The 20,368-nt window shown below is 35.7% G+C and overlaps 2 protein-coding genes across 7 annotated transcripts in view; both read left to right on the top strand.

Moving 5' to 3' along the window:
* Hormad1 (HORMA domain containing 1) overlaps positions 1–11,974 on the top strand; it is a 25,168-nt gene extending 13,194 nt beyond the window's left edge. For 3 of the 4 annotated variants that reach the window (XM_013511411.1, XM_013511412.1, XM_013511410.1), the window contains 6 exons: positions 694–953; positions 2,687–2,753; positions 2,996–3,072; positions 3,927–4,010; positions 7,457–7,528; positions 9,233–9,899. In XM_013511411.1, coding sequence (XP_013366865.1) covers positions 694–953; positions 2,687–2,753; positions 2,996–3,072; positions 3,927–4,010; positions 7,457–7,528; positions 9,233–9,313 — 641 coding nt within the window. In that variant the 3' untranslated portion in view covers positions 9,314–9,899. Of the gene's footprint in view, positions 1–693; positions 954–2,686; positions 2,754–2,995; positions 3,073–3,926; positions 4,011–7,456; positions 7,529–9,232; positions 9,900–11,104; positions 11,277–11,889 lie in introns of those variants that run through there. The other variant, XR_001232970.1, reaches the window with a different exon arrangement.
* Positions 11,289–20,368, top strand: part of Golph3l (golgi phosphoprotein 3-like) — a 28,962-nt gene continuing 19,882 nt past the window's right edge. Inside the window, exons 1-2 of one of the 3 annotated variants that reach the window (XM_013511413.1) lie at positions 11,289–11,473; positions 13,583–13,777. In XM_013511413.1, the coding sequence (XP_013366867.1) occupies positions 13,595–13,777 (183 nt within the window). In that variant the 5' untranslated portion in view covers positions 11,289–11,473; positions 13,583–13,594. Of the gene's footprint in view, positions 11,474–13,392; positions 13,475–13,582; positions 13,778–20,368 lie in introns of those variants that run through there. The other 2 variants (XM_005378663.2, XM_005378664.1) reach the window with 2 other exon arrangements.

Here is a 20,368-nt window from a genome sequence, read left to right on the forward strand (position 1 = left end):
ATTGGCTATAATGGGTGGTTAAGTGTCCTTCACTAGGGATTAAGTAAATGTTTTACTTTGCTTTGTTTTGTTTTGAGACAGGGTCTTACTATATCGTTCAAACTGGCCTTGAACTTACCGTTGTACTCCAGGCTGGCCTCAAACTCAAAATAATCCTGCTGCTTCAGCCTCCCAAGGGCTTGGATTATAGGGGTGCACCACCACACCTGGCCACCAGTTTTGTTCTGAACATTTTACCATTTAATTCAACTTGCAGTCACAATAAACCTCAGACTATAAATACTATTATTTTCCCTATTCGACAGGGATAATAAATAATTTGCTGGAGCTAGGTGTTGACACCCTGTCTCAAAAACAATAACAAAAATAATAATTTGCTCAAGGTCACCCAACCAGTGAAGAAAAACAAAGGTTACCTTTATTAATAAAATGGGGAGGGGCTGGGGATTTAGCTCAGTGGCACAGCGCCTGCTGGCAAGCGCAAGGTCATGAGTTCAATTCCCGGTACTGGAAAAAAACCAAAAAAAATAAAAAATAAAAAATAAAATAAAATGGGGACTTGGAGGTGGGAGGAGGGAGATTCCTATTTTTCAATTTATGTACTTTTATCGTCTGAAATTTAGTCTGCTTGTGTTTTTATAATAGTTCCTTCAGTTTTAAAAACAGCACAGTTGATACCTGCTTTTTTTGCAGTTACACCCCCAGATTACCAGCCTCCTGGTTTTAAGGATGGTGATTGTGAAGGAGTCACATTTGAAGGGGAGCCTATGTACTTAAATGTGGGAGAAGTTCCAACACCTTTTCATACCTTCAGAGTAAAAGTGACCACTGAGAAAGAACGAATGGAAAATGTTGATTCATCTATACTATTACCAAAACGATTAAAAACACCACTTCAGAAAATCCTGGTGGACAAAGATGACTCAGAAGATGAACAGGAGCTTTATATAAGTGTGAGTGTATTTTAAGAGTTATAAAACACCATAGTAACAAGTACCTGATTTAATTCTGAGGACTTTAATAGTTCTGGTTGATATTTATGTAAATACTGCATTCTAATCATAAACTCAAGGTTGGAAAGGACCTTAAAGAAAGTCTAAGCCTATATTTTTAAAATTTTTTTACTTTGGTTCAAACAATATTATACTCAGAATTTAAAAGCACAACTATTGTTACTGAAGCAAGGAATGGTCCTAGAGTCCTAGCCACTTACTATCTTACCTACCCTCATAGTGGGCCCTGAAGAAACCCAAAAGACGGTCAGACATAATTTGAATACCACTGGACTAGTACAGTTCCCCAACTAATGATGGAATCTGTTATATACTACCCCAACTAAATGCTTGTACAGCCTGTGCATGAATTTCTTCAGGGCCTGGAAAGTCACTTCCTTAAAGCAGCCTGGAAGTTTCTGGAAGGCAGGAAAAACATATTACTCAGTTTATAGTCCTCCTGTGTCTAGCACTTAGATTTCATTCCCAGTCTCATTACTGATTAGAAAATGGGTGAACAGAAGTAGAAAAGAGTATTTTTGGTTCCCTCATTCCCAGCAAATGTGAAAGTCATCATTGTTTTAATCTTTCATTATTTTAATCTTTAACATTTTATATCTTTAATCTCACTTTTTTTGTTTTCTCTTGTTTCGTTTTATTCTAAATTTGATAGTGTATATGCAGAGGTTCACTATTCTGAACCAGGCTCTGTTTTACAAATAGTCAGTTTTACAAATAGAAAATTCAATATTCAATTCAGTCAGAGAAGAAAACTTTTGTAAAATCTAAAGCCTAGCATTACTTTATAAACAAATATAGCTGGGGTTTTGCAGGATTCTTTTTTTTTTTTTTTTTGAGACAGAGTCTTACTATGTAGCCCAGGCTGGCCTCGAACTCACAGTGATCCTCCTGCATCAGCCTCTCAAGTGCTGGGATTAGACATGCACCACCACACCTGGCTTGTAGCATTCATTATTGGAGTTTCTTTCACATACAAGTATGTCACAAAGGCAATGATAAATTATAATTGAGATTTTAAATTGCTATTTCTGACTGAGCCTATCCATCATTAACTTCCTGATAAGAGGTGCAGCATGGCCAGAGTGTATGCTAACACACAGAAATTCCAGAACTATAAAAGTGGTAGCTTATGGGTGGAGGATGTATCTCAGTGACAGAGCACTTGCCCAAAATGCACAAGGCCCAGGGTTTGATCCTCACCACTCCCAAAAAATAGTGATAAAGCAGTGGTAGCCAGGTGTGAATTAGAGGCCACCCTAGGCTACATAGTGAATTGAAGGTCAGCCTGAGCTATATAGTGAGACCCTGTCTCAAAAATAAACAAAAAAATAAAGAAATGGTAGTTTGTTGTATGAACATGTCAATACAGTGCCATCAGACAGCAGTAAAATCTAAAGATTCTTATGATTGTCATGCATTTCAGAAAAAGTTGAATATTTTTATTATTTGTCCTTAAACTAACACTAGTTAGTTAGGGAAAAATAATAAATTATATTTTATTTGAATAAATAAGTTATGTTGTGATAGTAATTCTAGGACCACTTTTAAGTCTAGCAAGCATAAAATAGTTGTAGTTTTATATTTAAATTTCACATAAAATAAATTCATTCATAAATACTTCTACCCTTGATTTTTTTAAATGTGTCCATTTTTTTCTTAACCTAATTATGTAGGATGATTTTGACTTTGAAACTAAAATGGAAGAACAGAAAAAATACCCTGGAGCTTCTAAAACTGGAGGTAAAAACATTAACAAAAATATACATTAAGCTGGGTGTGGTGGCGCACGCCTGTAATCCCAGTACCCGGGAGGCTGAGGCAGGAGGATTACTGTGAGTTTGAGGCCAGCCTGGGCTACAAAGTGAGTTCAAGGCTAGCCTGAACTGCAGAGTGAGACCCTGTCTCAAAAAGACAAAAATATATATATAGATTAATTACCAATTCAATTTTACATCATTTTAACTGTTTCTTTTTTTTCACAGAACCAAATGTAATTATGGAGGAAGATGAAATTATGAGGTGTAAAGAAAGTCCAAATCTTTCAATTTCTCATTTTCAGGTATAAACTTGATAGCTCCATCTGACTTTTAACTTTTTTCTAAGACATTTATGCGATTATTTAATTTTCAGATTTTTTTATTCTAGATCTTTTAGAATAAAATTAAGTATTTAGAATATTAATTATTAACAAAAACTGGCTGGCTATGTTGACAAGCTTTGAGCGTATTACTGCAAATTTATTTAGTAATAAACCTAAATACTATTCATAGAATCTCAGAATTTCAGGCTTCAGTAGAATCTTACACAATTACTTATTCCAACTGCTTTGTATTTACAAATATGGTTTATAATACATTTTTATTGTGGTGGAGCAGAATATGTTTTTCTTTTACGTGTACAACACAGTAAAATTATTGAAATAACAAAGAATGCGAACCTGGAAATAATGGAATTGATGATTGATTGACCACATTCCTCTGCCCAGCCCCTTTCTCAAATGGGAGTGAGCTGGTGTTCATATCTTCTAGAAGGGTAATTCCTGGTGATCATTTGTGTCTCGGTTCAGAGAGTAGTCAGCTGTGTCAGTGTGTTTCGGTATCTTTACTTTTGCCCTTTTTTGAGAACCAACTCAAAATTACTGGTTTTCATTAACTTAATATAAGAAGATCCTAAATTTGTGTGATTTAATGCTTGGTTTTGAGACAAGAACTTGCTGTGTAGTTCACGCTAGTTCATTACATAGCCTAGGGCTGGCCTCGAAGTCACAGTGATCTTCCTGCCTCAGCCTCCTGAGTGCTCGGACAACAGGGATGTGCCACCTCATCCAGTTATGTGATTTAATTTTTAAACCCCATTTATTATATTGTGAAAAAGTTTTGTTAAATGGTTTTATGTAGTTATTTTCTCTTCTAGGTTGAACAGTTAGTTAATAAAACATCTGAACTTGATGTATCTGAAAGCAAAACACGAAGTGGAAAAATCTTTCAGAATAAAATGGTAAATATTGCTTAGGTTTGTTTTCCATTATAACCTTGTAATTTCACCCCATATTTAGTTTATTTTACTACTTCATTTATTGAACCAATATTTATTAAATACCTATTAAGTGCTTTAATAGGTGCTGAGGATATAATCTGGTTAACAAATAGTTCCTAATCTTGGTTAAAAGTCTGGAAATCAAAAGTAAACAAGCAATGAATCAACAGCTTACTAAAAAGCTTTTGTACAGAAAAAGAAATCAACAGAGTGAAGAGACAACCCACAGAGTGGGAAAAAATTTTTGCCAGCTGTTCTTCAAAGGACTAATATCTAGAATATATAAAGAACTCAAAAAAAAAAAATCAGATCCCTCCACATTTAAAGACCCAATCCAAAAATGGATATCTGGGATGAATACACACTTCTCAGATGAAGTAGAAATGGCAAATAAATATACAAAAAAGTGTTCAACATCACTGGTCATTTGGAGATTAAAACAATTCTGAGATTCCATCTCACCCCAGAGAGAATGGCTGTTATCAAGAAATCAACAAATAACAAATGCTGGTGGGGCTGTGAAGAAAAAGGAAGCTTTTTCTGCTGTTGGTGGGAGAGTAGACTGGTGCAACCACTGTGGAAATCAGTGTGGAGATTCCTCAAAAAACTAGGACTAGAAGTCCCATTCAACCCAGCTATTCCCCTTCTTGGTATCTTCCCAAAAGAATTAAAAGCATCATACCACAGCAATATGTGCACACCCATGGGCTGGGGATATAGCTCAGTGGCACAAGCACCTGCCTGCCAAGCGTAAGGTCCTGAGTTCTATCCCTGGTACCAAAAAAAGAAAAAAAGATATGTGCACACCCATGTTTATAGTGGCACAGTTTGTAATAGCTAGATCTTGGAAACAACCCAAATGCCCATCAACTGATGAATGGATAAAAAAGATACAGGTTTTTTATATACTGGAGTACTATTCAGCCATAAAGAAGGATAAATTTGAACCATTTCTAGCTAAATGGATGGACCTTGAGACCATATTCTTAAGTGGAATAATAAATTGGAAACGTGTAAATATTGCATTGTCTCTTTGGTGTGAGAGACAAAGTGTAAATAAGAACAAAATGTATAATAGAAATTGTGAAATAGGAAGAAATTGTTCAAAAGGGAAGAAGAACTGTGGGGGAGGAAGGAAGGGAAAAGAAAAATGAGAAAAGAAGGATAAAATGGAAAGAAAGCTTTGTGAATAAGGAGGGGAAGAGGTTGAAGGGAGGGGAGGGGCATGGAAAAAAAAAGAATCAAGATAAATCATGTACAGGTACAAATTTCCTGTGATGAATGTTATCATTATGTATTATCTAAAATGTACCAATAAGCTTTTTTTAAAAAAGCAGTGATATAGGGGAACTATAAAAACATGGATAGGCTACCTAGAAGCACAAGAATGATTTTAGTGGAGGTACGTTAGAGGAATCCACAAAGCTTTGAGAAGAGAGAATATTTATATTCTCAGAAAAATTCCCTAGAATACCAGAATGTTCTGTCTTATTGATTATCTTGTTAATAAGAAATTACAAATTAATCTTTTGTATATATCTTGCATAAAGTAAATTTCATGTTCTTAAGTGAAAAATCAGTTTTAGTTTTTGATATACTAAATAGAAATTCATGTTTGATTTTAGACTTTTAAGTTACTCTTAAAGGTTCAGGGGTAAATAAACAGCATTCTGTAAAATGTAAAATATTATATCCAAAACTAAGGAACAAATAACTCACTCTGTCAGTAATATACTAGAATATTTCTTCTTAAATCTTCATTCAGTAACATCATGTTGATAGACTGAAATTGGACATGATATCCACAAGACAGAAATCAACAAATGCTTTAGGGTATGTTTCTCTCACAGAGCTGGTTGTTAAACATTCACCCAAATGTTGTTAATTACAGTGCCATTTTGGGTGTCTTTTTCTCCTCACACTCTAGGAAGCTGGAACTGGCAGAAAGTAGCATTAAGACTAGTATGATGGTAAAAGCAAGTGCTAAACAAATATCAAGAATTACTACTTCCAGCAACACAAGGTTCTTTCTAGCCAGCTTCCATATAGGATGAGTATTCTTTACTAGCATACAGGAAGAGGAAAACATTTTAAACAGTAACTAGGAAAATTTCCTTGTAATGTAACATAAAGATGTTTTGGAGATAATACAATGACACACACTTGTAAACCTAGCTACAAGGAGAGGCTAGGTGGGTGGACCACAAATTCAAGATCAAGCTGGACAATTTAGCAAGATCTTGTCTCAAAATTAATAAAAGCGCTGGTGATGTAGCTAAGTGTGGTGCTCTAGATTCAATTCCCTAGTACTGGGGAGGAAAAAAAAGATTAAAAAACGCTTTGGGAACACAAATTTATTTCTGAAATTTCACGCTTTGTAAATGAGCCCTCAGCCAGAGTACTCTTGATTTTGAGAATCATGAATGCGTTATGGCTAGGAAAGGTCAAGAAGTGAAAATATTCAGGCCAGGTATGGTGGTGCACACCTGTAATTTCAGCACTGTAAAGGCCGGGGTAGGAGGATTGCTGTGAGTTTGAGACCAGCCTGGGGTATAAAGTGAGTTCAGAATAGCCTGAACTGCATAATGAAACCCTGTCTCAAAAAGAAAAAAGAAAGAAAAGAAAAGAAAATATTCAGCAGTATATATACTAAGGAAGTTACTGTTGGAAGAGACATTTCAAGTGTAAGAAATACAGTATCTCCTTTTAGAGAATAGTAATATAATAACAGTTAATAATTTCCCCTCCTAATCTTCATTTTAATAACCACGCAGATAACATTACTCACAATAGTCAAAAGGTAGGAAAAATTGCAATGTCCATCAGTAGATGAATGGATAAGCAAATTGTAGATGTCCACACAATGGAATAGTCAGCCATAAAAAGGAGTGAAGTACCGTTCTTGCAATAACTTGTATGAACCTTGAAACTATGATAATTAAAAGAAGCCAGCAACCAAAATCCACATCAAATGATTCCATTTGTGTAAAGCTCAGAATTGGGAAGGCCATTGAGAAAAACTTAAGGCTGGTGGGAGGATAGGAAAATGAGAATGACACAGCTAAAGAATTTATGGTTTCTTTCTGAGGCGATGAAAATGTTCTAAGATTGACAGGTGAGAAGTTCTACAACTCTGAATATACTTAAAATCATTGAATTGTGTATTTCCAAATAAGTAAATCATATAGTGTTCAAATTATGTCTTAGTAAAGCTATTTTTAAAAATCTACATGTAGCTATATAAGGTTGAAAAATCAACTGTTGACTATTCTTTAAGAAATAACCAACTAGGGCTGGGGATATAGTGGCACAAGCACTTGCCTGGCAAGCATAAGGTCCTGAGTTCAATTCCCAGTACAAAAAAAAAAAAGAAATAACCGACTAATTATTATTCTCTCTTTGTGGAGGCACATGGAAACCAACCAATTAAATCTTCTAAAGAAACTCGGAAGAGAACTCAACCTGCATCTGGGAAAACAGTAAGTTTTACAATAATGTATAGGTTGAGAAAAATGACAAGTCTCAGAATATCACTGCTATAGATTAAAAAAATAAATTTGATCTTATCCCTGAATATATCTCAAAGCTCTGATATTCAAATCTTACTCAGATATATTTTGTTCTTAAAAATGGGTTGACTTTGAAATAAAATTAAATGTGTTGGTTTATTAATTTTTTCCATATAAATAAATACTTGTCCCATTCCATGAACAATTTAGTTATTAGAGGAATTTATAAAAGAAAAAACTCAGGGTCAGGAAAAATGTCAGTAGAATGAGAAAATAACTTAAGAATATTCAGAGTACTTTGTTTACATGGAACTAAAATTGAACCCAAAATTAATATAAGCTTTCTAGAAAACAAAACTAAAGTTTAAAAAAAAAAAAACTAAAGTAGAACCAAAAACAAAACTTCGTTTTTGCTAAAAATATAGCATCTCCTCCTAGTATGTTAGGAGAATGAACTTTTCCTGACCTAAATTATATGGTTGTTTTATATTTGGAACTCTATTTTATCAAGTCAGATAATGTATTTTTGAAATACTTATATTGTTAGACTAGATTTATTAGTTTTGTTGCTTGGTTAAAATTAAAGAACTGAAAACTATATACCATTTTCAAAAATCACATATGAAAATGGTGATCTCAAAAATATAACTGGAACTGGGAATGGTGGCACACACTTCTAATCTCAGCACTCGGGAGGCTGAGGCAGGAGGATTGCCTTGAGTTCGAGGCCAGCCTGGGCTACATAGTTCAAGGCCAGCCTAAACTACACAATGAGACCCTGTCTAAAAATAAATATTTATTACAGTAATGCTGGGCGTGGTGCCACACACCTGTAATCCCAGCACTTGGAATGCAAAAGCAGGAAGGTCACCAAGTTTTTTGAAGCCAGTCTGGCCTACGTAGTGAGTTCAAGGCCTGCATAAACTACATGACAAGACTCTGTCTCAAAAAAATTTATTACAATAAAAGGCACACTGTCATTAATTCCTCAAAATACTCCCCTTTACTTCAAACACACTTATCACATCATTCTTCATGCCTTCTGAAACAGTTCTAGAAGTCCTGTTTTTTGAGTGTCTCTACAAGGTGTGATAAAAATTACAGTGAATGCTGCTCCTGGGTCCCATCTGACAGAAAACTTTGCTTGTAAAAATGTTATCTACCTTATTCATCAGATCTGACACCATGTGACTTCTGGATCTTCCCCAAAGTCAAAATGACCTTGAAAGGTAAACTTCTTGAATCAATTCAGAATATTGAGGCAGCCACAGCAGCACAGCTAAAGACACTTCTGAAAGAGGACTTCCCAGGACTGCTTCATAAAGTGGAAAGACTAATGGGATGGGATAAGTGTGTTTAAAATGAGGGGAGTATATTTTGAGAGGGATTAATAACAATGATGTTTTACTGTACTAAGTTTTTCTAAAACTGTGTTTTTCCATCACACTTCCTATATTTTCAGCAGCCATCAAAAGATGTACATTTGAATAATAATGTTTTACCCTTACTTTTAAAGAACCCAAGTATGCTGTCTTAATAGAAAGTAGTTATGCCTATGTATGTTAGGTATAATTTTTAAAACCAGAGAGAAACCTCAGAAACATAAAAAAGATGCAAAATAAAAGATATTTAACTGGCAAGAATCTTTTCTTAGTAGTTGTTTTCTTTTAACAGGTCTTCCATCACTTTGATTTTTCTAGTCAAGAGTCTGTGCCCAAAAGGAGAAAGTTCAGTGAACCAAAGGAACATATGTAAAATTACTTTTTCTTCTGCACATTTGGAAAGTTCTCATTATTTAAAGTAAAAAAGTGCTCTATTACTATTATAAGGTGTGTTCTTCTCTAGCTCTGAAAATTTGTATGCAGCCTTAAGCAGTTCATATACTAAAATGAAGTTTTTGGCCATTACATTGTGGTCCTTAATTTTACCTAAGATAAATCTAAGAATTTTGAACAAACCCAAAAGCACAAATGTAGCACAAATGCTGTTCTTTATCTACTCTATGTCCATCTATCTTCCATGTTAGTGGATGCTTTCTTTAAATCTGTATTAACTTAAAATTCTATAATGCAAACCACTTTTTGAAGTAATGTTTATTTTGGTATTAAAACTTTGTAGGATTCACTTTTTTCCTTTTGTTAAAACTATACCATATAACTAGCTGTTTTTGTCATTGTGTTATTATTAAGACAATTTTCTTCTATATATTGATATATTGTATTGACATATATAATGTACAACTTAAAAATTGGTACTTGGCTTTTTTAAACTTTTTTTACTACAGGACAAAAAGATGACTGGTTTTTTAAAGACAAAATAAAATTGCTCAGTTTGGAGATTGTTTTATGGCTTCTAACTTTTATTTAATTAGCAGAAAGTATCTAGGTATTAATATTTTTTTGAGACAGGGTCTCACTATATAATATAGTTCAGGATCACCTTGAACTCTCTATGTAACCCAAACTGGCCACAAACTTGTGGCAATCTTCCTGCCTCAGTCTCCAGAGTGCTAGGACTATAGGAGTGTACCACCATACCCATTTAGGCATTAATTTTGCTTAGCACTCTGAGAAGCTGAGGCCTGAGCATCTCAAGTTCAAACCCAGCCAGGGCAATTTAGTGACTTAGTGAGATCCTGCCTCAAATTTTTTAAAACATAAAATAAAAGGAGGAGGGCACATTGGGGATGTATCTCAGGGCAAAAGTGTGGGTTCAATCCTCAGTACAAAAAAAAAAAAACCACTGGGCATACTTTGTTGTGGGAGTGTGAAAGACACAGCATTTTTTATGAGAAACCTAGGACCTAGGGCATGCCAGCCCCACTTATTCCTTTTTCGTTTGCTGTAGAAAAGGAAGGCTTAAGACTACTTCTATTTGCTATAGTAGTTTCAGCAGCCATATTACATTTACATTAGCCATGTGCTTGTCAGTAACAAGCACTACCTAGGGAATGATGGTATGTATTCAATGGTAAAAATGTACCTATTCTGTTTAATGTAAACCAAATAACGTCCACAAACTGGCTCAGATCAGGTTTTTCTGGAACAGTCTGGTTAAACTGGCTGTCAGAAACAATCTTTTCTTTTTTTTTTGAGGCAGGGTCTCACTATGCAGTTCAGGCTGGCCTTGAGCTCGCTTTGTAGTCCAGGCTGGTAGCGAACTCTCAGTGATCCTCCTGCTTCAGCCTCTCTAGAGCTGGGATTATGGGCGTGCACCACAACGCCTGGCCTTAAAATGTTTATTCTTAACTGCTTGGATCCCAGCACCTCTTTTTTTTTTTTTTTGGTTTTTCTCTGGTACCAGGAACCGAACTCATGACCTTGCACTTGCCAGGCAGGCGCTTTTGCCACTGAGCTAAATCCCCAGCCCCTGGATCCCAACACTTCTTACCCTGTTTCTCCAGTATATACTGCTACAGTAACATACCTGCTACTCTGTGAAATTGGTCAACAGAAGAAGCCTTTTGCAATTGGCTCACTGGACGTTTTGATTGGCTGATTTAATGGGGGTGGCGAGCACAGCCCACTTTTTCTCTCTTCCACCAAGGCTCTCTCATTGGATTGATCAGCTGTCATGTTGAACCTAAACCTGCCTCTTTTTTGGTGATGTTTGTCTGGATCGCAACCTAATAGCAGGGGGAAGAGCCTCCCCTTGTAAGCTCCGATTGGCTGAAGTCAGTCTTAGTGGTTTCTGATTGGTCCTATGAAGAAACACCAAGGTAGGTTGCCTAGTGATCCTAAGGAAGCTGATGTGTTATTCCTTCTTGCAATCTAAGGATCAGGAAGTTTGTGCTCTCTTGGTGGCCGAGAAGTTTTTCACCTAGTAGGACTGGGTAGGGTGGAAGGAACAGGTGTCCTCCTAAAATAAAGTGCAAGCTGCAGCCTGCCTCCAGCCATAACCTAGGAGTAATCTCAGGTAAGCAACAGGAAAATTAGATTTCCTAACATCAAAAAAAGACCTATTTATTTTATGGAGAAAGAGCTAGTTTTATTTACTAATTCTTACCTATGTATTTTATCAAATAGGAATTTTAACTGACAAATATCCAGAGGAAGTTAATTCTTGAAAGAAAATTCTTCCTTATTTTTCCCCCTAAAGATTTAAAGTTTCTTGGATTGGGTTAGGAGATAATGCCAATTTCATGCCAGATAGGGTTAATATCCTAAAGCGTTCATTTTGTAGTTCTGTTCTTCCTTGAATTTCCTTGTCTCCCACCAAAAATTATGCAGTATTTGAAGTATACCCTTGTATAAAGAACCTTTTATGAGACACCTCATTTGTATTTCTGTGTTAAATATTTACATGCATTTATGCGTATTCATTTTAATCAGCATGTATTTATTGAGCAGTTACAGCGTTAAAGGCATTGTGCTAGTTGCTATGGAGAATATAAAACCCAAGAAGACAATACTTTGCCCTCAAGAAATTACAGTTGAGAGACAGCCATACCAAAAGAGAGATTATAATAAATACGTTCAAGGAAGTAAGTATAAAGTTTTATGAAAGTACAGCTGAAGGAGAAACCAATCCTGGCCATAGGGCATATGGGTGATGGATGAAGAGATTCATTTAAGGCTTCACAGTGGGTCTTTGGTAGGTGATATATATGCCTTTGAAGAAAGGTAAAATTTAGAGAGGAAGGGAAAAGGGAGGTAACCCTTATCAAATGGAAGGAAGCAGCAGCAGAAAGAAAAGACATGTTTTTTGGGTTTTTTAAAGTATTCTTGTTGTTTTGTTTTTGTTTTTGTTTTTTTTTTTGTTTCTTTTTTTGGGTTTTTGTTTTTTTTTTTCCTGGTACTGGGAATTGAACTCACGACCTTGCGCTTGCCAGGCAGGCGCTGTGCCACTGAGCTAAATCCCCAGCCCCCGAAAAGACATGTTTAAAAATATAATACCGGTATATATTGAGAGTGATGAAACATAAGGTACTGTCTTTTGATTTCAAAGATAGTCTTTTACATAATTGCTGATTTATATTGTTTGTTGTAAAAACAGACATCTGGATTTGCATAAAATATACTAACTTTAAACTTCATCACTGATTATTTAGAATTTTTTAAACAACTGTGGTCCATGGTACAAAAGAACATGTGTTTTGATTTTTTTCTGTTTCTTTTTTTTCTGTGCTTAGGGTATGTCCAGGGCCTTTCACATGCTAAGTACATACTCTATTACTGAGGTACACTCCCAGCCATTTTTTTTTTTAAATTGAGAAAAACTTTGCTAATCTTTTAACATTCCTGCTAGTTTTTCTTGTTGTCAGCTATTTGTAACTCACAAGATGACTAGCTGGGTGAGAGACACTAAGTGTCCTACGTGGAGTTACAACTCAGTTTTCTGAGTGTTATTCTCTAGGTCAGTGATCTCCAAAGTGACTGCATGAAAGTAGTCCCTAAGTATGGGAAGAAAGTATTAAAACATATATTTCTGTTTAAGTTTTTTCTTGTTCTGTTTTACTTTCTATATTTTGTGCATTTTAAAATTTTATTTTTTTATGGTGCTGGGAATTGAACTCAAGGCTTTGTGCTTGCTGGCAAATGCTACCCCAGCTCTTTGTGTATGTCTCATAATGTAGTATCATTGAATGTTACAGAAGTTATACCTAGTGTGCATTATGTCCCCATAGTTTTTTGTTGTTCCATCTTGTATAACTTGGGGATCCATTTTGTGAAAGAGAAGAAACAACAGAGGACACTTATTCCTCCTTTATAGATTATATGCAAGAAATCACCACTCTTAAAAGATGATCATTTCTACTGGATGTTAGAATTACTGCTTTGGTCTCTTGTCATTGCCATTTCTGGAGTCTAAACTGTTGTACTTTGAGAATGATACTTTGTTGGACACTCAGTTTTTCTGGTCATCAATTATTTATTTTGGTATTGGAGACTGAACCTAGGAGTTCGTGCATGCTAGGCAAGTATTCTACCACTGAGCTATATCCTCAGCCCCTGGTTATTACTTCTTCCTCAATATATTTAAGTTTGTAAATTAAGTATATTTTTTTTCCAACACTCCCTTCAGAAATAGGTGAGAATGACCACATTAACTCACCGGACCCGTCGCACAGAAGTAAGCAAGAATTCTGAAAAGAAAGTAGAAATTGAAGAAGACACTAATCCAGAGAGGGGTCTAGATAATGAAGATTCTGGAGATTCAAAGGACATCCGCCTCACTCTTATGGAAGAAGTATTGCTCCTGGGACTAAAAGATAAAGAGGTAATGCAGTTAGGTTTAGGCTATCTCAAAAACCCAAATATTAGAATGTTTTGGGACATAATCTGATGGAATATGTTTGTTAATTCTAAAGTGACTTTAGAATTGAACTCTATCCGTCTTGGAGAAGGAACAATCTGGGAGGGTGACTGACACTTGGAGAGTAAAACCCAGAAGTACAATTACTTGACGTATAATATAATTGCAAAATTATAGAAGACACAGGAGAGGATAATAGTATAAAGTTGTGTGTTTTGTGTTTGTAGTTTCCCAAGTCAGTTTGATGGTGAAATAATAACCTCTTATTAAAGTAAGAAAGAGGGTCCACACGTTGAAGTCTTCTTGAGCTTTGGGAAGGAAGTCTTAATGAAAAGACAAGGAACAGGTGTCTTTCCTGAAATAAATGATGTAAAGATTTTTATAATAGAAGTAATTTTTTTCATTCTCTTGTGTGGATTGCTAGAAGCTAAATGTTAATACTTGGTGGGGATTATTTCAATTTTAGAAAATAATTTCAACTTTTTTCATTCTTAAATTTCTCTTTATGAACACAACATATGTTTTATAGTAGAATTGGCCTTGAGATAATAAGTCCTGTGATATAACTAGATGTTTTCCTGGGTTTTGTTGTCTTTTTATTTTTTTGAGACAGGGTCCCACTATGCACTTCAGGCTGTCCTTGAACTCACTATGTAGCCCAGATTGGTCTCAAACTCATGGCAGTCTTCCTTCCTCAGCCTCCCAAATGCTGAGATTACAGGCGTGTACCACTATACCTAGTTTTTTTCTGCTTTTTCTTTTTTTTTCTACCAGTAGATTATCCTTCATGTGTAATTCAGCTTTTTACTGTTTTCTCATCACCCTCTTCCCTCATGAAAAATTCATAAAAGCATGTATATATTTTAAATAATCCATTTCCTTTCCAAGAAAATTCGAATAAATACCAAAAGTAAAGTTGTATTTATTATTTACCTTACTTTTGAAAACCTGTAAAATTAAAATGTTACTTAATATGGAAAAATACTAAACTTGGCTTGGGTAGTTGTCCTTATCTAGAAATAATTTGCATGTATGTATCTAGTAACATTTTTTCTGCATTGTTTCTTTGATTTCATGATATCTTTTTTTTGTAGGTTATACTTACTATGTTCCCTTCTATATTTCCTATTGAATTACCAATTTAAATAAAACTTGTTATAGCCTGGTTTTTGTTTTTGTTTTTGTTTTTGTTTTTGTTTTTTTGAGACAGGATCTCACTATGTAGTTCAGGTTGGCCTGGACTTATTCATTATGTAGCCCAGGCTGGCCTCAAACTTACAGCAATCCTCCTGCCTCAGCCTCCCAAGTGCTGGGATTACAGACATGTACAAACCTGTGTATTTTTATAAATATAGATTAAAGACATGGTCATATACTTGACCAAGATACAAGTGTATTTTCCTGTTTGCTAAGAAAGTTCATTAGGCTTTAGTTTTATAAAAGACAATTAAAATCCAAAAGTAAAATCAACTCTCCAAGATAATGTCAAAATAGGATTGAATTTTAGGTGTTATAAATACTGTTTTGAGATAGTTACCCAGTACATAGGAAACATTCACTGACTGTCTAAAAACTAAAAACTATTTGATTTGAGATTTGAATAGGACTATTCATTTCTGCCAGGCGTGGTGGTGGTGCACACTTGTAATCCCAACACTTACCTGTAATCCCAGCACTCAGGAGGCTGAGGCAGGAGGATCATTGCGAGTTCAAGACCAGCCTGGGCTACAAAGTGAGTTCAAGGCTAGCCTAAACATATAGTGAGACCCTACCTCAAAAAGACAAAAAAAGCACTAATTCATTTCCTCTGTCCCTAAATGATAGAATTTTTCCCTTTTTCCCTCAGCGCTACTGATCAAACCCAGGGCCTTGTGCATGCTAGACAAGGGCTCTGCTACTGAGCTACACACCCAGTAGAATTTTAACTTGTGCCCTGGTGAGATACTGCCTTTGGACTTCTCTTTGTTCACAGATTTATAACATTTTTTCTTTTTTTTTTTTTATTTTTTGGTATCAGGAATCAAACTCAGGACCTTCTGCTTGCCAGGCAGGCACTTGTGCCACTGAGCTATATCCCTGGCCCACAAATTTATAACAGTTAATATAAATTTTAGGAAGTAGAATAAAAAAACAAAGACCCTCGTTAAGAGCTATAACCACAGTGAGTATTTAAAGTATTAAGTGATACATTATACCAGAAGAGGCAGATAATAATTAACCATGTGTGGACTATTTTCTTTTCAAAGGTAGTTGACAAATTTATAGCTTTTATTTGTCTCAGGAAGAATAAAAGATGATAAATCTTAGGTATAAGTGAACAGTAGAAATCAAACCATCTGATTTATTTAAGTAGTAGTAACAAAATGCCAATTACATAGCTATCTTTAAAAGTAATAAATTGATTCAGACATGGTGGCATGTACCTGTATTCGCAACTGCTCAGGAGGCTAACACAGGAGGATTGCAAGTTCAAGGCCAGCCTGGAAAATTTATTGAGACCCTATCTTAAAAATTTTTTTAAAAAGAAAAGGTTGAGGATATAGCTTAGTACTCACTGGGTTCAATTTCCAGTACTAGGGAACTTTTTTTTTTTTTAGAAAATTTATTTTCAACTGTATTTTCTTCTCATCTTTCAAACTAATCCATATTTGTTAGGACTGGGAACACTCATTAAGTGCTTACTATTCTAAATACTAAGGTAAATGTACATTAATATAATATATTCTCTCTGCCCTTAATCTGGTATTTCAGTGTGTGGCTACTTGCTCTCCTTTTTTGTTTTTTTGTTGTTGGTTTTTTTAGGGGTACAGGGTCTCATTATGTAGTTCAGGCTGGCCTTGAACTCAACTTATGTAGCCCAGGTTGGCCTCAAACTCACGATGATCCTCCTGCCTCAGCTTCCCAAGTGCTGGGATTACAGGCATATGCCACCACACCTGGCTCCTTCCTTTTTTTAAATGTTATAACAATTTACAAATGAAAGTTTTGTTTACTTTTTAAAAGCTAAAACTACCCAGCTATGGTGGCACACCTGTATAATCCCAGCATCGGGGAAGCTGAGGCAGAAGGATCTCATTGAGTTTGACACTATTCTGGGCTACATAGTGAAATCAAGGCCAGCCTAAACTATATGACTAGACTCTGTCACAAACCACCCCACAAAAAAAGGCTCAGAATGTAGCTCAGTGCAAAGGACCTGTGTTCAATCATCACTACCACCCAATTTTTTTAATTGAGTTGCTAGTATATATAAAGCTTTCATTTATTAGAATATTTTTATTAAATTACCTATAAGAGGAGTGAACCTATTAATGCTTTTGATGTTTGTTGATAATTTTTTAGCCTCAACTGTTCAGTTTGAGGATATTTTTTTTTAACTTGCTTCCTATTGCAAAGCTTTCTCCTAGTAATGTCATTTATTAAATACTAACTATGTACTATGAAATAAAAGTTTTTCATCACATTTGTCATGTGTCACTGTAGTAAAAATTGGTAAAAAGTATTGCTCACTGAAATCATGGATATTTATTAAATGCCTCCCACGTGTGAGGTACAGTGTATGCAGAGAGGACAGCAAGTAGTCTCTGCTCTTGAGATCGTTTATGACCTTAGTGGCATGGAGATGGTTGAAGAGGTAAGAATTGGGAATATGAATTTAGCAGACTATTGCAGCACAGTATATTTATTCACATAACTATGCTGTGGGTACAGAGGGGGAAAAAAAGAAAGCATCTAATTCAGATGATTAGGGAAGAAAGAGTAGGAAAGGGATAAGAGAGATGCTGGGAAGGCCTGCAAAAGTGATGACTCAACCTGGATTGTGAAGATTTGCAACTGGAATAATGACAGATACTTTAAAATCTCTCATCTCCCTTGAAGTGAAGTCCAATGTGTTGTTTTGATTTTTTGTTGTTGTCTTTTTTTTTTTTTTTGAGACAGGGACTTGCTGTGCAGTTCAGGCTGGCCTTGAGCTCACTTTTTAGCCCAGGCTGGCCTCAAACTCGCAGCCATCCTCCTGCCTCAGCCTCCTTAGTGCTGGGATTACAGGCATGCGCCACTATGCTTGGCCCAATGTTTTTTAAATACCAAACAGAAGTAGACATTGAGTTACATATTTTATTGTTTCACTTTTCTAAAATTGTGACATACAGTATATCCAGAAAATTGTATAATGATGTGAAACACATATATAATTTCACAAGTGATTTTAAAATACATAGCCACCAGTAAAATCATATCAGCATCCAAGCATCTTGTACCCTTCTCTAATCATGTGCTGCCTACCTCTCCATAGTTTTAAGGGGTATATACCCCCATTTTGCCTGTTTCTAAGCTCTGTATTATTGGCCTTATACCATTATATAGTGCACTGGTCAGTATGGTGTTTATGAGACTCTTTATATGACTACACCATTATTCATAAACTATTTTGGTAATGGATCTTCAAGAGTCCATTATGAACAGTACCTATTAAGAATATCCTTGTTGGGGCTGGAGATTTAGCTCAGCGGCCCAGCGCCTGCCTGGTAAGCACAAGGTCGTGAGTTCGATTCCTGGTACTGGAAAAAAACAACAACAAAAAAAAAGAATGTCCTTGTTCTTGTCAGTTATGTTGTTTCAAACTATTCACATATATTGGAAAAGATCATCAATCAGATTGGACAAAACTTATTTTTAATGATAAATTATGTTAATGCTATTTTTTCAAGCTGCTGATGGCCATCTATAAGGTACTCTGTAAGATCCTCAATAGTTTATTATAATTTATTAGCAATGAGAGATTAGAAGTAAAAACTTCAGCCAGGCTTGGTGGTGCATACCTGTAATCCCAGCACTAGGGAGGCTGAGGCAGGAGGATGGGTGTGAGTTCAAGGCCAGCCTGGGCTACATAAATGAGTTCAAGGCCAGCCTGAACTGCATAGTGAGACCCTATCTCAAAAAGACTGAAAAAAAGAAAAAAAAAGAATTAAAAATTTTGCCAGTAGTGATAGCACACATTTTAATGCCAGTACTCTGGAGGCTGAGACAGGAGAATCACTGTGAGTTTAAGGCCACCCTGCATTATACAGTGAGTTTAGGGCCAGCCTGAACTACATAGCAAGAACCCATCTCAAGCAAAAAAAAAAAAAAAAAAAGTTTTTGAAAACTGGTAAAAATGTCCATGAACTGAACAGTTTTTAAAATTCAGTCATAACAAGTCAGTACTGTATTCAGCTTTTCACTTATTGGCTATACATGAAGAAAACTGCTCTTATTAGAAGTGACTCAGTCCTAAAGTATTCAAAGTAAAAGATTAAAAGTGCCAGGCCAAATTTGATGACACAGGCCTGTAATTCCAGCATTCTGGAGGCAAAGCCAGGAGGATCACCCTGAGTTCGAGGCCAGCCTGAACCATATAGCAAGACCTTGTCTCAAAAAAACAAAAAGTCTAATTTAATTTATCTCAGTACCAGGTTTTGTCGTTTAGTTTCCTGACATAAAGTGAGTAATAAATCTTGTTAGTAGTTATTGCCATTGTTGAATTGGGCAAGGGTATCAAGACTTGTTTGTCAGGGTTTTTATTTTTTTGTTTTTTTTTTTTTGGTTTTTCTCCGGTACCGGGAACCAAACTCAGGACCTTGCACTTGCCAGGCAGGCACTTTTGCCACTGAGCTAAATCCCCAGCCCCTTTATTTTTTTATTTTTGTTAAGAAAACAAAAAGCTTATTTGTTTTATTCTTCGTTATATCCAGCCATATAACTCAAAGAATTATTTACTGTTGTATAACAGGAAATAACTTGGGAAAACAATGTCCTCTTATAACAGTAGGAAAATATAGTTTAAAATATTTGAGGTCCTCCTCTGTTTCCCCAACTCCGTAATGTACACTGTTCTCTTCTAAAATTTGGGCTTCCTCTCAAATTTGGGCTTCTGTTTGTAACCACTGATCTTACAAACTTACTGTGAGCCTTTTCATCTCTTGTATCCTTGATATTTTATATCTGTGTAACTTAGAAGTTTCAAAGCATTTCACATTTTTTTCTTCCTTGATCCTCCAAGGCAAGTATCATCTCTCTTTAAGGGAGTCAAAGTTAAATGGTTATATTTCCTATCAAGATAAAAGATTAATGTATTCTGCAGCAATATTTATCACATGCATTTTTTTGGGTTTTGGGGGGCTTTTTTGCTGTGTGGACAGATTTATTATGTTAAGATACTGCATCTTATGTGACAAAAGGCATACTGCTGGTGTTTCCAGGGAACACGTCAGTCATACCAGCATGAGGTACTTTTTGGTATGATGACTGAAGAGAATTATAATAAGAATACAAGGGTGGCCATGTATGGTGGCTCATGCCTGTAATCCCAGTACTCAAGAGACTGAGGCAGAAAGATTGCCAAAAGTTCAAGACCAGCCTGGGCTACACAGAGAGTTAAAGACCAGCCTGAACTACATAGCAAGACTGTGTCTTAAAGAAAAAATACAAGGGTAGCTGGGTGTGGTGGCTCATGCCTGTAATCCCAGCACTTGGGAGGCTGAGGCAGGAGGATCCTCTCCAGTTGGCCAGCCTGGG

Source organism: Chinchilla lanigera, unplaced genomic scaffold (genome assembly GCF_000276665.1).
Source record: "Chinchilla lanigera isolate Chin_1 unplaced genomic scaffold, ChiLan1.0 scaffold00012, whole genome shotgun sequence".
Lineage (NCBI taxonomy): Eukaryota > Metazoa > Chordata > Mammalia > Rodentia > Chinchillidae > Chinchilla > Chinchilla lanigera.